Raw genomic sequence first — 23327 nt, forward strand, 5'->3', positions numbered from 1 at the left:
ATTTAATCCTGACACCATAGCATCAAGTCATCTTACATTGGTCACAGTACAAGAAACCACGAGACTGGAGAGGAGAAGCTGACAAGACTGTCAAAAACTATTTTGCTTCCCATCCACACACATTTGTTCTCATATTCCCTGGGACTTCCCTATATGTGCCACCCTGTGTTCAAATGAAGGAACTACATATGCTCATTCACCCAGTGCTTCCCTCAAACAATAACCCTATTTTGGCAACAGTCTCCTTTTTTAAAAAAGCCTGTCCACCTGAACTTGACTCTTGCCCTCGGCACTAATCACCCCCCATACCAGGACCCAAAGTTAGACTTGTGGAGATCTCTGCCTCCACCTGCCGATGGATGGAGAGAAACGAGGGTCTTCTGGCTCCCCTCGGCCTCTCTCCCCCTCCCCTCCCTCTCTCTCCTCTCTCTCCTCTCTCTCTCTCTCTCTCTCTCGCCATGAATAACTGCCTCATCCTCAGGTATGCCTTCTAACCCTCAGCTGCGCTCCAGCGACCGTCAGCGGAGGCAACCACTCCTCCAGAGCCCGGAGCCGGTCGATGCGCGCGCCGTCTCTCGTCGTTCTCTCGGGTGGATGGAACACACACGTTACGGCCACGGCTGCAAACTCGCGCTGTGAGAACTTCCACGTCTCAGAAGAAGTGATTTAAAAAAAAGAAAGAAAGAAAGAAAGAAAGAAAAGAACAGCATCAGCCATGGCGACAATAGGGGATTTCGACCCACTCAACTCCGCCGTGCCTGCGACAAAGATTGAAATCACCGTTTCCTGCAGGTAAGATTGACCCCCCCCCCCCCCCACCTCCTCCTCCTCTCCACACACACCTGTCAAGCGTTCATCTTTTCATATTCACACATATGGGGATGCTTGGTATTTCATTGAGTTCGGTGGTCGTGATTTTAAAAAAAAAATGCTTGTGCTTACATTTGATTGATTTTCAGACTTTTCCTCGCACTTTTCATCAGCATTGTGTGTCTTTAACGTGCATGGAGCAACTCTTTCTTCTTTTCTTTTGTTCTTTATTTTGTGTGTGTGTGTGTAAAGGATGCATTTGCATGCGCAGTGGGTGTATAGAAGTGCGTGGGGGGGTTGTTGCAGTAACCAACAGTGCTAGGATTTATTCTGAGTGCCGTGGAGAGCTCCGGAGAGCGCAACTCTGAGATCACATGAGTGCGTGGATATTAGATGTTCCAACTGACAATGAAGAAAAGACACACAGAGATAAAGAGCTCCGAGTGCGCTGTGAACAAGGGCTATTCTAAAAAGGCCCGATGAGGGAGAGGAGTCATGTCTAACTACTATAACTCGTTTTAGAAGCAGAATGGGAACTGTCAGGGCTCAAATAGAAAAATCAACGATATTTTCATTTTGAACGATCACGTTTTATACAAAATAAATAACGGAATGTCTGGCAATGTAGGAGTCCCTCCCCCTACAGTGAAGCTTAAACAGGAATTATTTGCGCAGTGTTAATAAAACAATTTTAATTAAGAAGTGAAAAGTGTGTGTGTGTGTGTGTGTGTGTGTGTGTGTGTGTGTGAGAGAGAGAGAGAGAGAGAGAGAGAGAGAGAGAGAGAGAGAGAGAGAGAGAGAGAGAGAGAGAGAGAGAGAGAGAGAGAGAGAGAGAGAGAGAGAGAGAGAGAGAGAGAGAGAGAGAAGGCAAGTTTATTTGTGTAGCCCATTTTTAACAATGCCATTCAAAGTGCTTACAAGTATCAGAACTAGATTATCAAACAATTTAAAACACTAAAAAAAACAAAAATGTAACAAAAGTTGCAATGTATTTTAAGAAATGAAATGCAGTAGTGAGGTGCACAAATTGATAAGAAAAAAATCCTTGAAACTGATTTAATTAAAGGCAGCAGCAATCAGAAAAGTATTCAATCTGGATTTAAAGGAGCTGAGGGTCTGAGCAGAGCTGCTGCTTTCAGGGACCTTGTTCCTGAAATGTAATTAGAATATAATGAGAGATGCAGCAGAGGAAATAAAAGCAGTAAAAGAGAAAAAGGAAGGCTGGCAGCTGGGATGAAGTCCTCTGTCCTGGTGGGACGTGGTGGCTAATCCAGCAGATGTTTTATACACAGACCTGTTGTAACCCCTTATAAAGACTTCTCAAATTTAATATATTTTAAGAGTCCTGAAGAAATGTTTTACTACAATAATAATAATTACTACAATGTACACTGCATAATTGACAGGTAAATAACTTAAGATGTTTTTTTTTTATTTATTTTTTTACAAATCTCACTAAAAAGAAGGCTCTTTCTTTCATAATATGTCAGATCTCAACAAACTCACTTGTAATTCTTCCTGTTTTCTGTTATGTCTCAATATGACATATTAGTACTGTATTAGTACTTCTAAAAAAAACAACCTTTAGTTGATCAAAATGTTTTGGTTAAAGTATTAAAGCCCGTTCTTACTGGGATAGAGTAGTATTTGTCATGGGAAAGAAGATTGGCTTTATTTTTTATCTGTTGATTATCAGCAGTACGTATTAGTTTCCTTGTTGGAGGTGTTTTCGACGCCTGAAGGGAGTTCAATCCTGACATCTATATCTGAAGTGAAAGAAAGAAAACTACTTCATAGGGTTTAGGCCAAAAAAACGCTTGGTTCACCATCCTAACCTCCTTCCTGCATGCCGACTCATTTGAAACTCATTTGTGACGTACAACAAATATTGTATAGGAATGTAATTTTTTAAGATGGACATCTGGAAATGTGATGAACTCCAAAAGCATTTTAAGGTCCTCAAAAAAATACTCGGACCATTCATCGCAACTAAATACAGTAGAACAACTTGTGGAGGTCTCTGCCTCCATCTGGCAATAAAATAGAAATAAGGAGCTTTTGGATCCACTGATCTTACCCCTCTCATACCTGTATTTGGTTAAATGCAGTTACTGCCACTGTGGTCAGTGTGTGTGTGTGTGTGTGTGTGTGTGTGTGTGTGTGTGTATATATATATATATATATATATATATATATATATATATATATATATATATATATATATATATATATATATATATATATATATATATATATAGTCCAGCAGCAAAGTGCAGCACTTGCAAGAAATGTTGTACATGATCTGGACAGTTTACATCCAAGTATTTCTATTTTATTGACTTTGAATAAAGAGCTTTATTTGTGGTCATTATTACATAGTAATCAAGGCTCATGCGGTGTTCAAGAAATATATCATGTTCTTTTACAAAAGAGCGTTACAATAACCGGGGCAAGGCAGTTTCTTCATCCAGCATTTTATTTATTAAATTATTTAAGTCATCACCAGAGGATGAGGTCAACCATACCAACAAATGGACGATGTAAATAAATAAAAACTTTATGGTCCTACAGCCAGAGAAACTCAGTACTCTCTGACACCTCGATGAGCCCAGTACTTTAGTTTTTGTTAAGGGGCATAAAAAGCAAAACGCCATGATCAACGTGAGAGCCTGGATTGCTGGCTGTTTCCCCCAAAACGAAAGTAAAGGCAATCTGAAGAGGTGTATAATTTTTACCTCAGACTCGATGTGGATTGTACCTGTATAGAATCTACAAACGGTTACGCAAGATGTGAAAGATATTGCTTGTAACGACTCACAGAGTCTGCAGTGTCTCTTGGCTCTACGGCAGTTTGAACGTCTTTCTTACCTTTTACAAAAGGTTTCTCAGCAGCAGGCAGCAATAACCCCACTGCACACTACCTGCCCGGTATCAAACAGCAGACAGACTAAAGCTAGTTGGGGAACTTAGCGGTGCAGTCAAAGGGTCAGTAGGTGGTAGAGAGTAAAACAGAGCTAAAAGGGTTGTGAATATTGCTGTCGGTTGGACAGAAATAATGATCACAACTACTTAAATACATGCTAATGTTGCTGTGTGTCTGATAGATATGTAGATAGCAATAGTTTGCTGACGCATTCACCAAACCAATTTTATAAGGTCATAATATTTAAATAATTTGTTTAGCTTGCATTACTTTCCTACAGAAGAAAAAAAGCAGCTTGAAGTTCAAGACCTCTCCAGTGGTGCTGCCATGGCAGTGCACCTGACTCAGATTATTGTCAGGCCAGGAATTCATTGGCGATGCATCCCCTCAGTCCTTGGCCAAGTCGATGAGCTAATAGAGGCTGAAGCTGCTGATTGTGACAAGCTGTTCCTGGTCCTCAGTGTCCCTGGGCCCGCCAGTCCAGAGGGGTTAGAGAGGGGATGTTTCAGCTCCCTGACACTGACAGAATGGGGTTAACTCAGTGGGCCCAGAAGGACCCTAACTGCTGAGAGAGAGAGAGAGAGAGAGAGAGAGAGAGAGGGAGAGGGAGAGAGAGAGATGCAGACACACTTGGGGGGTTTTATGGTTCCCTTTACCTTTTATCAGGAAATGTTTAACTGTTGAGCCGAAGCTGGTTAAGTGAATGAATATTACAAATACTCTATCATAGTTGGCCGATCTTCTCCATAGTCAGTTCGTCCCATCAGCATCTTGTGAGATTTGCAATATCTGGTGCGATGTGGTCCGTCTATCTCTCCTCGGCACCATTCAGCGCCAGAGACAGCGTCGCTCGGCCCAATGCTCAATGTAGAAAATCCAAGTTTTTGTTGTTTTGCTATTTTTTTCTACAGGATACAGAATCTTAAACCTGAGGTGCCAATTTGATTCTACTGCAATACAAACAATATGTAATTATGTCGACGTTGATTTAAATGTTCTCCCAATTACATTTAACAATAATATTTCCATAAAATGTTGGAGTAAAAGCCTATTTAACGATCTGATCTTTGCTTTCTTGTGTGTCTGTGTCAAGTTGTATGTGAGGGATGCTGACAAGAAACTATAATTGGAAAATATAATGTAATATTAATTGATTACTACTACTAATAAAGTTACATATTGATTGCAAAACGAGCCAAATTTGGTCTTAAAATTAGTCATTAATTCATTGATCATGGTATATCGACACAATATTAACCTGGATAGGTCTAAATATGATGAGGTAACACTTAAATAAGTGTAGACCTCCAAACTAAAAATTAAAGGGATGGCTTAAAGAAAACCAAACCTGCAATCGCGAGTAATTGTACAACCTCATCTCTGGCACTGACGTTACAAACTCTCATTGCATTGTCATATTGTGCTGTACAGTGTTGTACGATAGTGTTTGCTGTTGAATTATACTGATATAAGGCCACTGAATTGTATATAACCTGCCCAGGAACGACAGATGAGAAAAAGGTCTCTAGCTAACTCATACACATTTATATAGACTGAAATGTTGATTGATGTGCATTGTCCCTTGTAAAAAAATAAAAAATGAATAAAATACAAACAAGTCCCAAATTCCATCCAGTCACAAGGTTTGGCTGATCGTTCCCAGTCCCAATTCCAGACAGACCTGCTCCTTCTGACCAATGAGTAAGTATAAGTCAAACAGTAGTACTCGAATGGCTCTGACGATGAATGATGAACGTGCGTCACCAGCTGAGTCTGTTCTACATGAAACAAATGTCTACGGTGACAGAAACAGTCTTGAAGGTGCATTGTAACTCTGATAATATTATGTCTCATCTGAACAACCACCGCCTTGTAGTCTCCATCCTCCCACCCCGCTTCTCTCAGCATCCTCTGTCTGGGAGGATGTAGCCGATGTGTTTTGACAGACACTTGACATTTGGATGCAAAGTGTTTCATGTAGCCACACTATTATTGCGTGAACGTCAGTGTATCATCAGGGGAGGTTATCTGGGTGTGAATATATTACTTTATCTGAAAAGGTTTTCCTGCTCCTTGACTCCGATGCTTAAACTCACTTTTTTTGATTTCCAAGTCGGACAGCTTGTTTTGTAACGTGAGGAGGATTTGCCTAAAGGAAAAAAATAATCAGTCTGTCTCCACACACTCGATGTCCCAGTCAATCTATTCTCTACCGTCTCTGTTTTTTCCTTTAAGGGTTTCATTCTCATACAGCCCAGACGTCCTGTTGTCGCCCAAAGCCGCTCCAGGTGGTAATGAGGTGGATTGCTTTTCCCATTTGGGTTCAGATACTCGACAAGAAGGTGACTGTTCAAATGGAAAAGAGACGAGTGAACAAGGGAAATGAGAATAAGAACGGGGTGTCGGAAAGATTCACGTGCCAGAACAGAATGAATATATTAATGTCAAGACAAGCAGCTGATGCACGATCGCGCAGGGGTGTCAAACATACGGCCCGCCAGGGGGTCCAGCTCGACCCGCCGGATAACTGTTCAAGTAAATAATGTAATTATTTTAATTTTTTTAAAGTGACAGGATTTTGGCAACATTAGCGAGGAAAACAATGACAAATATGATTTCCAATCTTTCAGCAGATTTGGATAGCCAAAAGAAGCATAAAGTAAAGTGATTTGTAACATTTTCAGTTACAATTAATGAGAGCACTGAATTTATAGATGTTGCTCAACTGGCCGTATTCATTCGTGGTATTGATGACACTTTGGCTTAGGAGTTCCTTGAGTTCGTATTCAAGACAGACACCTCTACAGCAAATTACACTGTTAGAAGCGCCGGACCGGGTCGGAGTGGACTGGACCCGTGCTGTCAGTAGGGCTATAGACGGTGCACTATCAATGATCGGGAGAAAAACAGCCTCTGTGACGTAATTCAGGGAGAAAGTACAACCTGCAAATGAAGGATGAAGTCTTTGGACATTTCACTGTGTTTTTCACCGCAAGGCATTGTGTTGCTCGTCGTTAAAAATGGATCACGTCATGAAAATGGAGTCACAAAGGTGTCACAAAGTGAGGGAATCTGTCGCGAGCACAGAGAGATAAACAGTGGGCTGATGTTTGGGTTTTTGGTCTTCATGTTTCTAGTTTATTTGAGAAAGACCTTAGAATAAGGTTTATCATACAAAAACCTTCACAAATGATTTAACATAAGTAAATATTGTCATTATGTATGCGTTATTATGCTATAATTTTACTGGTCTGGCCAACTTGGGATCAAAGTGGGCAGTATGTGATCTCTTAACTAAAATTTGTTTGACACCCCTGCGTGAGCAAGTCGAGTGTGATCTTGGACTCGGAGCTGGACTTAGTTAGACACCTTGGGAGAGCTGTTTGGCGCTTTGTTTGATATTATTTCATGGGATATTCTTTGTTTTTTCAAACGTGTTATTTTTGGATTATTAACTGAAAGGGTTTATTACTAAAAGGAGTCCGTAATTTGTAACTCTTAATCATTCCAAATGCTTGTCTGAGGTCAGTTATGTAAAATAGAGAATAGACAACTTGAGGAGATTTACTGCTTAGTGTGACAGTTGTAGGGTATCCTAAGCTTGACTCAAAGATCCTTGAGCTTACTCAGGAAAACAAACTCAAAAACCCCATAATGCAAGTCCAATGTTAGTGATATTATCCTCGGTGTAATGTAGTTAAGGTGCTACAGCAGTAAATAGATTAAAGTAAAGAATTAGTGCAACCAGAGTCCCCATTGGTCTGCATGCTTCTCTTTAATGTTAGCCGCTGACAGGAAGCAAGATTTCCAAGAAAAGATTTCAGAAGCAAGATTTCCAAGAAAAGATTTCAGAAGCAAGATTTCCAAGAAAAGATTTCAGAAGCAAGATTTCCAAGAAAAGATTTCAGAAGCAAGATTTCCAAGAAAGATTTCCAGCCTCGCTTAAACAAAACCATACCACAAGCGGATATTGTAGAGAAACAAATTAAATATGTCACTGGTGAACATTTAAATTAGTTTCTTGCCAAGCTAAGTTCATTAATGAAGTTCACTTGGGACGCTGATGAAAGATGTGATCTGGGTGTCACTATCTGTTGGTTCTGGTAATTTTCAGAGCATATTTGCTGATACAAATTATTTGTATGAAATGGTAATTTCTAGGAGACAAGGTTGTAAAACCACATTGCGTTAGTGATGCTGAACTTCTTATATGGAATGTAAATATAAAAGATATAATGTTGTGTTCTAGTGGAGGGTAACCAGACTCCTACCATATGGTGTCAGTCAGTGCGGTTACATGGATTCGAATAACTGGCTTAGTCCGACTAAAATCGAATTATCCAGTTCATGTAAACACCTTTATTCGAATAACTGCGGTCCGACTACGATCCGATTAACACCCCTGGATAACTCGATTCGATTCGATTGATAATTCGAATAACGCTGCATGTAAACGCTGAATCGGATCGGAACTGGACAATGCGTTTGTGCGCATGCTCAAGATCCCGCCGCCTCCTCCCTCCCTCCATCCCAGGTCGTGACCCGGAAGTCGAAAGAGACGATAAGTTGTCACGGCCGGCAGAAACAAACAAACGTAAAAGTCGGGTTACGAGCCGATAGTACCTTCGGTGGGTGTCTCTGCTAGCTCCCTGATGTAGCCAGCTAGCGCTGCTGCTAGTTCCCCGTTTGCTCTGCGCTAGCTCCCCGACAACCACCGAAGCTAGCGGGGTTCTCTCCATTATGAAGAGTGAAGAGGTCAAGCGGAGATGGCTGTATCACCACTACATGTAATGAAAACAGCGCCACCTGTCGTATCGGATATGACATGCATTCGGCCAATGATTCGATTTATTCACTGCCATGTATATTCGGATAACAGCAGTTGCCCCGAGAGAGAGCATAGTCCGACTAAAGCAAGATTCGAATTATTACCAGCATGTAAACGCACTGACTGGTGTGTCAGGAAGATGCGGATGTGTTTAAAAGCCTTTATTGGATTTGGCTACAGGCAGTATTAAAGATTATTATTATATGCACATTAGCCTGCATCAGAGCTCTTTGATGAAATGGCTGTGTCAGACAATGTGCCGGTGTTTATGTGGGTGAGACAGGCAGTCGGATGGTGTTAAAGGAAGCAGTGCTTTTTGGCTTCTGTCTCACAGCCAGCCAGCCTTCCGCCCAAGCGCTGCTCCTGAAGATCCTATTAGAGAAGCTAAGCGTTGAGGCACCCTGCAGCCAGCCATGCTCACCATTGGCATGGACTACTTTAAATGAGACAGTAGGAGATAAATGACCTCCCCCCATTAACCCCAATCCCCTGCGAGCAACCAAGTATAAAAATAGCTCCTTAATGTCTGGAATTGACTAAAATGGATGTTTAAGACAAGACAGAGCATTTTAACTTAAATCTGGTTGTGATGAGCATTCAATGTAGATGCAGGTAAACAGGCTAATACCATAGACTGAATATAAGAAGTGGACGTAGTCATCATGATGTCACACTTTGGTTTGTGGAGTGCCACTGTAAAGCCTTGATTTCGACAATTTTGCTGTTACCATTTGGGCATATGGCTGTTACGATCTTGTTTTTTTTGCATCAGATGAACGGAAGTTACCATATTTGGATTACGGAGTAGAGACTGAGAGATGCCGTGTATGTCTCTGTTAGCGGCAGCATTCTGTCAATCACAGTAGCCCCGCTCTTAAGCATACTCTGCTTTATTGATAATTTGACTCTAAATTGACCATCATTTACAAAATGAAGACCTGAAACTAGAGATTGAGTCCATAAAATCCTGTTCACAATGTTTACTGAGGGAATAAATCAAGAGAGAAGTAGATTTTTTTGTAATAGACGTCTACACAATCAGAGGAGTTGCCCCTTGCTGGTCATATGAGAGATCGGTTGAGATCCTGGAACTAATTGAGTTCCCATTTAACTTAAGGTGTGACTCCTTACAAGGCTGCACTCTTCTCAAAGTAACTTACTTGAATAATAGTCTGGATTTAGTAGTTACGTTTACATTTGGATTATTTCTTTCACATTACATATCTATACATGATCTATTATATAACAATATTGATTAGGGCAGCAATGTTAATAAACCCAATGATGCTCCCATATTCCCCGATAGCTCACTGTTGACATTTATAAACATTTAATTCACGAATTGGCTTTTCCTGCCACAGGTCTTAATGTCTGGTCTGAAGGTCTACGGATACTTGGTTAGCCCTGAGGAGAGGGCTGCACCAGAGGGCATACCACTAGAAACTGGATGACTCTCAGGCAAGTTCTGCAGTTATGAGTAGGGTATTTTCTATGATTTCTATGGGGATTTATGGATGTATATTTTGTGGTGTTTTTGAGCTGTGTGTCAATACACATATTTATAGATAGTGTCAGAAGTTTATAGTGTTCTCCATTGTGCTTCCGTGAAGGCATTTAAGAGCTGCATTACAGCTGTGATGGATGTGATAACCGAACGGCGTGGTGTGATACTAAAAAGTGACTTCAGCAGTGTTTTTAGAGGGAAATGTCAGGTAGGTCAGCGAGCCAGGACTTCTCAGTGGGAGAATGTCAATCACAGCATGGAAGGGCTCTGATTGGATACCCAATGCACCCCCCTCACCCCCATCCCCTTTCCCCGCATCATGTTCTGACAATCTCAAGCATAAGGCCACATTACAAGCAAAAACCTTTGTCACCTCAGTAAGATTAGTGTCTTACAGAGGTTAAGCTCAATGCTGATTATCTGCCCTTGTGGCAAACGTGCAGCACACAAAAGAACAAATGTGATAGTTTTTCAGAAGAAAGACTTAGCTAATTATTCCAGCAAATGCAGTTTGTTCTCTCTGGTGGTTCATTGCCTCTTGCTTTTGGAGACGGGGAGTTGTCCTCTCATCAAAGTGGAGCTCCTATTGAAAAAAGCAACCTCTAATAAATCCCTCAATACATAACAATACAGACCTATACAGAAGAAATGCAAGTCAACTTTGTGTGAAATCATTGAAAAATTAACCCAAACAATCTGAAACTTCATTAAAAGCCGAATTATTTTATGGATTCTATTATATGCTAATATTCAAATTCCTATTTATTCACATAAGATGTGAATAAATAACAGCGACACAGCAACATGCAAAAAGGGACGCTGTGATCAAGCATGGGAAAAGAAACCAGACTTGACAGCGTGGCCCTCAGGAAATGTCTCCAGGTCCCTGCAGATTTACTATATGTTCCAGGCAGCAGTCGATGGCACATACGAAGACACGCATCTGTAAGGCTATTAATAACGACAATACGGCACCAATAAACAGCTATCTAATGCTTATGTGGAGTGTAACAAATGCATACCTAAAAGATGTGCATACTTTGATAATTAGTTACTAAAACAGGCAGAGAAACAGTGTACACCCAGCATAGTAGATTCACAGGGCAGATCAGTTACTGCTCCTTAGCTCTTTATCAAACACCCTGTTTGTCATCACAGTCAATTTTCACTAACGTGTCAAGTTGCAAAGAGAAAATGGGGATGGATTCCGGCAATGATTCGATGTCTGTGCGTTGTGATGCTTTGTGTTAGTTTGTGTGGGGATATGATTAATTTCCCCTGACGCAGCTACAAAATGTCGAGTAATAGAACCCTCTGAAGTGTCAGCTTTAATATTGTTGACCAGCGAATGAGCAACATGTTCTCACTTCCAGCTCGTAGACGCCTTGGTCAGTGGCCCTACGCTTCGAAATTATGATGCTTGACTTTTTAATTTTCCATGGTCGATAGTGGAAATAAAAACAGGAACGTGACCGTGTCAGTTTAGGTTAGCTCGGGGTTCGACAACCCGCGGCTTTTAAGCCGCATTCGGCTCTTTAGCGCTGCCTTAGTGGCTCCCTAGAGCTTTTTCAAAAATTTATAAAATTAGAAAAAAGATGCAGGGAAATATTTATAATTTTAATGTTTTCCAATGATGTAAAAATGTGTAGAAAAATATAAAATGTCAACATTTCTTTCAACAAACCCGACTAAGTGAAGACCGGACCCGGCGAGACAGGGGCTGTTACCGGCCCGGACCCCTGTGCGACGGGGCCGTTACCGGCATCTTCGGCCCCGTTATCGGCCTCACAAGCGGTCTTCAGAAGCAAGAAAACAATAACACAAACACACGGTTATAAACATATTTGTAATAAACAATGAAACTAAAATAATTATATAAGCAACGTATTTGTAATACATATTACAAATACTTATACACGTATTTGTAATACGTCAAAGACAGACGTAATCAGGGAGAAAATATGTTTCTAGTCAACGTTATTGAAAATGCGTATTCCGGGGGAACGTAATTTGTAGAAGCTGTCTCCTACAAATTACGTTGCTTCAGGATTCGCTGCAGGGAAAATAAACATTTAATCATAAAAGCTCATAATGTATTTGTAGCCTACTTAGTAATTTTGATGGTAGGCTAATATAGACACTTACAGAACGTGTTGCCTTCATTATAAGGCTTATGTAAGGCTTTTAATTTTTTGCGGCTCCAATATGGCTCTTTTAACATTTTAGGTTGCCGACCCCTGCGTTAGCTAGTGAGGCTATGTGCTGGTAAACTTGGGGTAACGTAGCCGCCCCCTTTCTACTGCAAATGGCGGCAAAAAAGCAAATTAACCACATAAAGTCGAGCGAGTAAAATCAGGCGAAAAAGCGTTTTGGTGTAAACACGGCATTAGACAGTTTCTGATGTGGTGGAAGGTAGAACTTTACTCCAGTTTGACATCTTGCAACATGAATGTCAAGTGTGAGATTACTTGTTGATCTCTCAGTAAAAAACATCCAAGCTGTATTCTGTGTTTAACTGAAGACATGAAGTTATTAAGCCACACTGACATGGGCCACCACTGCTCTGCAGAACATACCTGAATGACACTAGAACTGTTTATTAAATATGACTAAATGTAAAAAAATCTGAGATCTCTAACGACCCCTTTCCTTTCATTGCAGAAACCTGTTGGACATGGACACCTTCTCCAAGTCAGATCCAGGTATGGCTGTTGCCATTTTCTCGTTCATTATTTTGTAATCAAATTTTAGCTTTCATGTTTGTAATATCAGCATACCCAATGCCAATTTACATTATACAACACATCGCTCAGCTGAACATGTTCAATTTCACGCAGCGATTATTAAATCCCTCGTCTCGCACCTTATCGGTGCACAGCAAGCATCAGTGAGCCCTGACATGGCGGGTGACTCCCGGAGCATTTACAGACACAATACAGCAGCCCAGTGAATGAAGAGCTGCATCCCAGGGGTCAATCAGCAGACTCTCAATCAAGTTTGTTTCCAATTAGTGCAGCTAACCACTAGAGGATGATTGACACTTGGTGATTGCTGGCCAAACACACACACTAAGAGAGAGTATGGGATACAGCAGTGAGTGGTGGACAACAGAGTGGCTGTGTGTGTGTGTGTTGTGCGAACGAATTGGCAAAAGACATAGGATGATACACAAAAAAGCTGTCAACCACAATTGCTTCTTGATTGGTGAGATTTAGATGGAGAGAGACAGCAAGTTCTTAGGGTAGACGACATTCACACAGTTTATCATTTTCATCATCCTCATACTGTGTAACGATAGCGGTGTGACAGACCATTGTAACAGATTCCTCCTCAAAGTTTGGCAGTCACAAAGCTACCAACTCTTGAGGTTTTGCCGTGTGACACACACGTTTGCATGTTTTTTACACGCACTCACGCCACACAACCACTTTCTCACGTCAAAATGTTTTTGGGATTTTGGGCCGAGGCGCGTTCATTCCTTTTCAAACTCACCGACGATAGATGCCGCTAAGGAGCGCATCTGTAGACCTATTCCCTGCATAGACATCCTATTTACCCCGAAGAGTCCCGAAGTTAGCAACAGAAGAAGATTTTCAAACAGAGACAGTCGCGGGAAAAACTCAGGAGCAGAGAGACTAAGGTATTAAGGCTCTCAAGTGTCACACATTGAGCGTAACTGTCACTCATTTCAGTTTTAAGTCACACTTTCCCGCCACACATTGTATTTCTCACGTTGAAAAAAAACTCTAGGCTATGTCATGTGCCACAGCGTGCAAACATGACCTAGTCGTGCTTTGGTCACTCCCGACAAAGTCTCACTCCAAGGTTTTCTGAAAAGTTGTCAGCTCTGCAGTCATGTATTAAATACATGACTGATTAAATACACAGATTAAAGTTTTATTGTCAATCGCATATTTTATCGGCATTAATGCTTTCTAAAGATGCTATAGTGTGAACAACGAATCTGTCATGAAATGGTTGAGAAGGAGGAAATTTAGTAACACTGTTACACGTACAGCTAACAGCTAATAGACAATGCAAATGTAATTATGTCAAATTTAGAAATGTGAATAAATCCAGAGATATTGACAGATTTTTACACCAATGAAAACTTGATGTTAGAAAGGGAATTATGACCTTTTTAACTTCCTAAACTTCTTAAAGGTCATACACAGTTTATAATAAAGTACTCTAATCTTTAAACTAATGACAAGATGTTTGTACCAATAAGAAAACAATCTTTTATTTACTAATCTATTGTGTTGGGTGCATTTTTGTTGTAATAACAGGAATATAATAGGTATGTTTGGCACTGTGGTGACATTTTTTAATATCCGCTAACATGGCTCATCAATGATATGCATTTAGTTTTAGCGACACACAAAAAAGCAAGATAAGGGCATCTTTACAAGTTGTAAGTATTTTACCCCTTTCAAATCTGTGATACTATCTGAACCCGGTGTTTTATGATCTGTTGACATTTTTTGTCTGTGGCTTTGTTAACTGTATCTTGAGGCAATTTGAAACCTTGGCTCAATCCCAATCTCCACCCTAAACCCTCAAGTATGAACCCTCAGGGATTTACTGACGTTAGCTGCTGAGTGGTTGAGTGTGAGAGTCTGTGAGGGCTTGATGGTGTAAACATGAATGGGTCGGCACTTTGCTGCAACATCACGTGACTACATTAAAAAATATTGCGCACAATTGTGTATTTATTTTATACTTTTTATTTACTGATTTGAACGTCTTCCTCACGAGATAAGAAGTCATTTTAAATAATGTATTTACCCATTTTTGTCAAAACTAAATGTTTGATGAATGGTTTTCATTATCAAATCAATACAAATGAATTTTTTACCAATTTTCTAAGTTCAATTTATTTAATTCATTAAAATCGAAATACAATATTTCTTTGTAAAATGCATAATACTGATCACACTCATTCCAGAGTTGATGATTGATCAAATTGAACATACATTAAACCAAAGAGTATCAGAACATTTTAGTTGATAACTCAATATACTTTATTTTTTACAAAACATCCACTGTTTCGGTTGTGACTGCATTGTTAAAGGTTGTGACCACAATATTTGGTTTGCAACGTTGTATCATATTTCCTCAACCTTATTGCTTAATCTTAACTCATAACTCCCTTTTTTGATAAATTTCTGATACATTTAAGCTTTCCTTCCTCCTCTTGTTTTGTATTTCTTCTTCTTTCTTTACTAAATATTTGTGGTGTTTTACTGGGTCATCCCTCACTCTATGTCTGTATTCGCTCTACTCCACTTTTTGGAATTCCTCTTGACATTTTGGTGTCTTACGGTTCTTTATCCCTTGAACAATTTCATATAAAAAACAGGATTATCTACATGTTTACCATTTAGTCCACACAACATATTTACTTCAAAATGATGGTATTGAACTACTACACGACCAAAACATATGGTAACGTTTCGGTAGTGACATGATTGTTTGTGTTTCGGTAGTGACAATTCTAGCTAATGTTGAGCATAGCTAAAGAATGCAAGCAGGTGGATGCTAGCATTCACATATTGACGAGGTGTACACACATAAAAACATAAAACTTAATATAAAACCCCCAAAAATGCACTTTACACGTATTCGGTATATATATATATATATATATATATATATATATATATATATATATATATATTCCTCTAATAAAGGTATTTTATCAGGCTGAATGCCCATGTGCCTCTTTGTTTACCTTTTATTTTTTTACGTCTCCATTCTTCCTTTGGGAACTTTGTGTTTAACCTCACGTTGCATGCAATGCATTGTGGGTAATTCCGCTAGGCAAAGTCATCATTTAATGTTGACTTACAAAAATGGTTCATAAAGGGCTCAAAATGTCTGTCACAGAACCCTAAGGCACTCGACAATTTGACAATGGGACACCCACAAACCCTCAAGGACTTCACGGGAACGCGCCTCAAAGTCCATCAATCCGTAAGGGTGGAGATTGGGATTGGGCTCTTGAATTGAGCATTTTACCGTCGTCATCTTGATTAGATCTTTTTTCAAGACAGCGGTGACCATATTTGGATGAGAAGGTGGAGCAAGGGAGGAGCGAGGCCCAGCAGGTCCAGGTACGAAAAGCTACTGAAAGTCAGAAGCTAGCCCTAGCTAGCTTTATTAGCAAGGTGTATCCATAGATGATATTATTTAGGATGCTAATTTTGGCTTGCAAAAAAACGTCTTATTTGCAATGTCACTGAGTTTACAGGAAAAAAATTGTGCTAACATATGAATAGAATAGGGGCATCAACTACTTCCCAGAACGATCAATCTTCTGACTGAGCTTGCTCCAATATTATCGGAGCAGTGTTTTACATGTTGTGGCTATCTGGAGTCTTCCAAAACCATTGCACATCCCTGTTGAGAAATAACTTTGTTATGCTGTATGATGATAACATGGTGGTTAAAGCTACTTGGGTAAAGTTAAGGGAGCTTCGATTTCATGGTTACAATACTAATCACATGCCTCAAGGTTATTGAGCGATTGTGCTAAAGTCATGTGGTAGGAAACAGGAAACGAGCAGTAGTGTGACGTTTTATTGAACCCTCCATGCACCCCACTTCCTCCCTGTGTGAACGTTCCTATAGCACCTGAGTTGTTGGCTGACTTCCTCCTTTGCTCCTGTCGATCTCAAATGAAGCTGAACAGACCGACCGTATTGTCTGCATCCTTCCAACCTCATGATTTACAGCGCCATGTTCTTCTCTTCATTCACTGTGGCTCAGAAAGGCTTTTCTCTCTTTTTGTCAACATTTATAAAGCCATGCCATTGGTTTGAGTAAACCTGTCTTGCAATAGTCAAAACCAAGTATCTGCAGGAAAGATGCTGAGTGACCCAGTTATGATAACGAGACACACGTTGGGAAATACCAGAATCCTCTTTTGATAGATTATTTATTTTCAATTATCTTTTTTTGCAATGCAAAAGACTGACGGAACAAAACGAGGACAACAAGAACAGAGAATTCAGGCCAGTTAACAAAATAAGACAAGGCCAAGTGAGTTTTTTTCCGTTTGATGTGTGTGTGTGTGTGTAGGATAGAAGATAAATAAAGAATAATATATGTATATATATATATATATATATATATATATATATATATATATATATATATATATATATATATATATATTTGATTCTGTATTTGTATATACTTATTAATAATAGCTGACATTAGTATAAAGTAAAAGATTAATAATGAATTGATGATTCAGAGATATAGGATCGTATGATGTGCTTTTTGAAAAAGCATCTGTTGACCTGAACATTGAACGCTATGTAAAAAACAGCTCCTAACATGACTGTTGTATGTGTGTCACATACATTACCCTGCCGTGTGTCTGTGTGTGTCATCAGTGGACCCACCCATGCCTGTGTTGTTGTTCAGATGTTTTACATCCAGTGTGTACATGTGTAAGTGCTGTCGGGTCGTGTATTCCACAGCGGCTGTTTCTCTGTAGCACAGATGAAGGAGCCTCAGATCTCTGCGTTAAAGCACACACACCAAAAGAAACGACATTCTCTTTGAACATTAGTCGCACACTACAACCCGACAAAACCCGTTTGAGCTGGTGCTGCGTTGTGCTCGACACAACAAAAAGCCAAGTCAAAACAAATTGGGTGTGGAGAGGGAGGGGGAGGAAGTGAGAGAGGCAAAAGACATGGGATGACAGAAAAAGAGGACTTGGGTGATGTGATAGGTTTGTCGTTCGGCCTTGATAGCGAAACTCACGGGTCCACGATAACGGACATTTAGTCAACAATGCACCGCCTCTCATGAACATCTCTCTATATTCAGCTTCTCTCTTTCGCTACTCTTGGTTGCTCCATCTTTCACCAATTTTGAAATCAACATGCACATATTTGTCTGACGCAGTACTTAGCCACCCATGTGCAGTAACTCCAGTACAAAAGATGTCTTCTCTCCTTGCAAATGTGCCGATTCTTTGGGTTTAAACTAAATGGAAAACGTTTTTATCTGCTGCGTCTGGCTGAACACACTGGATTTAGTGTTTGGGGCAGGACGGAATCCTCAGCTGCGGGAGCTGAGCAGACGACATGACACCTCTAGACAAGATACACATCCAGGGAAAAACAATTGAGATTTGTTTGATGAACCACTTCATTTGATCTCACAAAGTGTGGTGTTTTCGTATGTCCTCAGTGCTATAATTTTACAGCCTCACAACAAAAAACTCTCACACGTACATCTTTGTGATAGAAGCCCATTTATCCAACGTGTGTCTCCAGATCTGGATCAGATTCTCTGACTCCAGCTTTCTCATCTAGTTCAACAATCAGTAATTATGATTAAACTCCTACAAAGCCATACGTTTGGCAAAAATGTTGCTTCTTGTGTAAGGGCGAGAAAAGAAAAGAGGGAAATGTCAACTGTGATAAACTGAACATTTATCACGATTGTTTTATAGAGCTTTATGGAATTCAAAGCAGTGACAGGCAGGCAGAAAGGAGACTTTCTACTGCAGTTATCAGTCAGGATTAAGCATATCTTTTAATGTGCTGATTTATCAATCATGAACTTAATTCCAGTCATAAAATGAAAGATTTTTCAGACAGTTATCTGATTTATCTGCAACATCTAAACTCAGATTCATGATTAACATTATTCTTACATGTCATTTTAAAGGTGTTAAAGGGCACTATCAGTAGACAACCATGTGGGGGATTTTGCATGTTACTGTAGTGTATTAAATATTCAGCTACAAAATGGTTTTTCCTTCAGATTTTGGACAGAACGCAGTAAGGTAGTGATGGTTAGCGTCTGAGAGTGCATTTCATGGTTTATTGACACTTCCTCATAGATTAACCTTTCTTGTTGTGCTGGGCAGAGGTGTGGGACTATGATGGAGCGTAATGATCGCGTCAGGGGGGGCCTGAACTTCAAACCCGTTCTCCCCATTGATGGGGGAAGACAGAGGAAAGTCACTCGCTGTGGCCACGATACCCCCTCAGCTCTTTGATGTGCCTGGTTAGACCCCTCCGTCTGACCCAGGCATCCGGCCACAACAGAACTGGGTCGATACGTACTGATGTCATGAGGTGAACCACCCCTGTGGATACTTGACTCGGTTCAGATGTAATAAATGGACCCATTATGCTGTATTGACTGCGCAGGTTCTGAGGGACTCGAGTTAGAGATCACATGTTGTTTGACTGGCGGCAAATAGCAGATCTGAAACATCTAAACCTCAACAGACAAACATTGAATTTAGTTTATTTTGTAATGTGTTATTTACCCTATTATTAGCGTATAGCAGTTTTTTGCTCGTTAAATTGTACTCTCTGCTTTATTTTTAATGAAATAAATAAGTTCTACATCTCTCTGGAAACAATACATGGCTAGAAGAAGGGATAATTTCAATGTCTTTTCTGCTGTCTAACACGCCATAAAAATATGCCATAAATCATGAGAACAAAAACACAAGTTTAATTTGTTTGACCATATATTTAACAAAAAAAGGCAAACAATGTAATTTATTGTTACCACAAGTGTTACCAATATTGGAGACAAAATGTTGGCTCTTCTTAAATATTAAGTAAATATTAAACTCTTCTTACAACCTCTCCTCTCTGATCTGTGTTCAGCGGCCTGCAGTTCAGTGGAAGTTTCACAGAATTTTGGTCACGTGACTGTTGGTCTCAGCCGAGTCAAACAGGGCTTCTTAGTTGCAGGTTATAGGTCCTGATAATATGACTTCTGGGTCCAGACCTGGACTGCGGCCCGCCTATAAGTGGCCTGTGTTCTATACCTTCCACTCGTAGCACTATCAGGGTGCACTGGTGTGCAATGCTGAGTGGCTCTTACCACACATTGGTGTTCTACAAAGTGGGCGAAGACAAGTTAGAACAGGTTGCTAAATGGCCGCCGCAGCCTCCATGTTGATTAAAAATGGCCACGGCAAGAGATGTCATCACCTGTTACTGACTGGTTAGGTCAAAAATAACAACCCCTTCTAAACAGGAAGTTACTCTTATGATGACTAAATAATGGCAGTGAAGAGATTTTGTTGCTAGCTCTCTGAGAGTTACAAAAAAATGCTCCCCCTGAGAGTGCATTTCATATATCAGCTGCAACTTATTACGAGCTCAGCACTGATGGGTTGTTATTAAATATAAATAAAATCCAGAATTCTAATAAATCGTTAAATTGAGTTATGATTTCATAACTGATGGAGGACGGGACTCATGGACACATTAGCTTCTTTCTAAGTGGGGCCACTCAATGACTTTCTTTGCGGAACGCATCCCATTGGACTGTTCCTGCTCCAAGTGTGGGATAACTTGTGTTTACTGTCTCTGCCGGCTGAGTGAGGTCGGCTTCGGCTGTACCTTTATCTCGGTTGGAAATGCCCGTGAAATTTGATTTTTTGATCTGCTCACATCCTTTAGGCGGGCAGCACTGACCAGGCAAAGCCCAACGTGATGGGTTTCTCCCTACATTGAAGCTCCATCTCACAAATATTTGCTTTCACATTTAAAAAGACTCCAAACCACATTCATAGGCTGCTGTTTTGAAGTTAAGCACAGAAATATAGACTCCTTTCAGAAACCTCCTCCATGACCCAGATTATTTTAAGGTCTTAAAATAAAATTACATGTATCTCTTTCAATGGGCACCTGTGGCCTTGTCTCTCCAAAATTAACTGACCTTTCTGACTTTTTATGTGCAAGTAAACTGCATGTAACAAAATGTACAATTATTCACCAAAGAAAACCAAACAAACATACCTTTTTTATTTGCACTTCCAAACAGCATGCGCTACCTGCACATCAGCCCTTGTCAACTACCGCTGTTGTCTGCATGTCCGCCACATATTACGTCTCCATTTTGTCTCCATTTATTTTCACCCGCCAGAGAGCTCCCCAGGACGACGTAACGTGTACGTAACCATCACTTGTGTCCGTCCAGTGCCAGAGCGGCCATGGCTGCATTAACTTCTTCCCTCTGTCCCGTCAGGTAATGTATTTCTTGAGCTGGAATATTGCTTAGACACCAAGTACAAATGTATACCTAATTGAGTCCCATTTCTTCTGAGCAAAACTAACATCTGGCTTTCGTCCTGAGTGGGATGAAATAAAATGAGCATTCATCCGGTAGGGCTGGGAAATACATCCATATTATATCAATATCGTGATATGAGTGTAGACATCGTCTCAGATTCGGGATGTTGTTCTATGGCATAATTGTTGTCTTTTTCAGGTTTTTAAGGCGGCATTACAGTAAAGTGATATCATGTTCTGACCTTATAGGCTGTTCTAGCTTATCTATTATTTGCCTTTACCCACTTTGAGATTATATTCACACAACTGATGATTATTTATCAAAAATCTGTGTAAACATTTAGTGAACAGCAACTGTGCAATATCGTCACAATATCAAGGCATTTGACCAAAAATGATGTGATGTTGGGCTGCACTGCACCGGTGGTGTCACCTTGCAGAACGTTATCCTTGTGGCAGTGTGGGTTTCCTCTGGGTTCTCTACCTTCCTCTCTACCAGTCCAAAGACATGAAGCTTTGGTTAATTGGCGACTCTAAATTGCTTGTAGGGTGCTGTGATAAACTGGCACCTGTCCAGTGTTAACCCTGCCTTCGCCCAATGTCAGCTGGGATCGGCCCCACGCCCCGGCGAAACTGAAGAGGATAAGCGGTTGGGATAGTGAAATGTGATGTTTGTTTGTCGCTGTAATGTGCTCCAGTTACTACTGTGAGTCTCCCTCAGCACAATGACACCAGCACACTAGGGTAGTGTTTTTCAATGTCTTTATTGACCGGGTACTCTCTTGCTCGCCTTGTCGGTGCCCCTGCCGTGTCTCGCTTGTCTGTTTGCCATCCTGCCTGTTTTGCAGATTGTCCATAGTCCCAACTGCAGTATACATGGGGGAAAGACACAATTTGTTTCAGCTGAAGCTAATCAGGCCGCTAACGGCATCGTTCCCTGAACCACTCCCCTCTGCAGCTGAGCCCAACCATGCTCCCCGTGACCACATTCGCCAAGCCCTCATTCCAGCGCCGTGCGTGCAAATTTTCACCCCGTTATTTTGTTCTGTCTGTCTCCTTTCAGGCAGCCCTCAAAATGAGTCAGCACTGAGTTTGAAGGACAAATCAGGTACAAGAGATAAAAAAAAAGAAAAAAAAGTGACCCACTTCTTTTACTGGCCTTGATGCTGCTTTTTACTTTTCACTTACATTGTTTTCTGGCGCGTTCGTGGCATCGAACACGACAAGACAGAAACAAATACTCATCTTCGTCTTCTACAGATGTGGCTCTGTGGTTAGCATGCCCGTCTTTCAATCAGAGGATCGGTGGTTAAAGCCCTGGGTCCGCTAGTTCCTGTTGTTGTGTCCTTGACCAAGACACTTAACCCTGAATTGCTCCCCGTTGCTGTGTCTACAGTGTATAGAGCAAAATGTAAGTCGCTTTGGATAAAAGTGCCAGCTAAATGAAATGTTATATAATGTACCACTAGCAATTGGAATGGAGTCCGTCCTGAGTCACATTGGGTAACTGTTACTAAGTGGTGAGCAGTGTTGTCCTTCAATCAGAGGATTGGTGGTTTGGTCCCCAGCAAGACACTTAACCCTAATTTGCTTCCGTAGTTTTGCGTACAGTGTATATGAATGGTTGATAATCCTGATGTGGCACCTTGCATGGTAGATCCTCTCATCAGTGTGTGAAAGGGTGAATGATGTCATGTAGTGTTAAAATTAGAAAAGCGCTATACAAGTACAGGTCTATTTACTTACTGCTTTCTTACTGTGCAGTCGTTTTTCTGCTTGCTCTCGCCTCTGTTTGCATTTTCCTGCTAATACCTTCTGATATTCTTGTTTTTCTTCTGTGAGAATCTTTGAGCAGCAGCTCCTGGACACTTGACAATAACTGGGACTCTATTTACAGCTGGCTATTGCCCTAATTATTGTTTGGAACACAAGGCCTTCTTGAGGCTCATGAAGGCCTCCTCTGCCTCCTGGGACCCCTTCATCATTCAGGGTTGTCTCTTAGCTGTTAGGTCTGTTAGAGGGGCTATGAAATCAGAAAAGTTAGGAACAAAGTGCCTGTAGTAGTTGGCCAGCACTATAAAAGACTTCACTTGTCTCTTTGTTACAATCCAGTCTTGGATGGTCCTCTGTTTGGCCTCTAGCGGTTTGACCAGGCCCCGCCAATTGTGTATCCGAGGTACTTGGTCTCGCTAT

At 40.7% G+C, this 23327-nt stretch overlaps 1 protein-coding gene across 1 annotated transcript in view; it reads left to right on the top strand.

Annotated features, from left to right (window-relative positions):
- The first annotated feature begins 467 nt into the window (after positions 1-467).
- Positions 468-23327, top strand: part of LOC137796321 (copine-9-like) — a 130804-nt gene continuing 107944 nt past the window's right edge. The window contains exons 1-2 of the mRNA XM_068594193.1: positions 468-792; positions 12727-12767. Coding sequence (XP_068450294.1) covers positions 716-792; positions 12727-12767 — 118 coding nt within the window. The 5' untranslated portion in view covers positions 468-715. The remainder of the gene's footprint in view (positions 793-12726; positions 12768-23327) is intronic.

Source organism: Clinocottus analis, unplaced genomic scaffold (genome assembly GCF_023055335.1).
Source record: "Clinocottus analis isolate CAN_PGR_092001 unplaced genomic scaffold, fCliAna1.0.p SCAF_3, whole genome shotgun sequence".
Lineage (NCBI taxonomy): Eukaryota > Metazoa > Chordata > Actinopteri > Perciformes > Cottidae > Clinocottus > Clinocottus analis.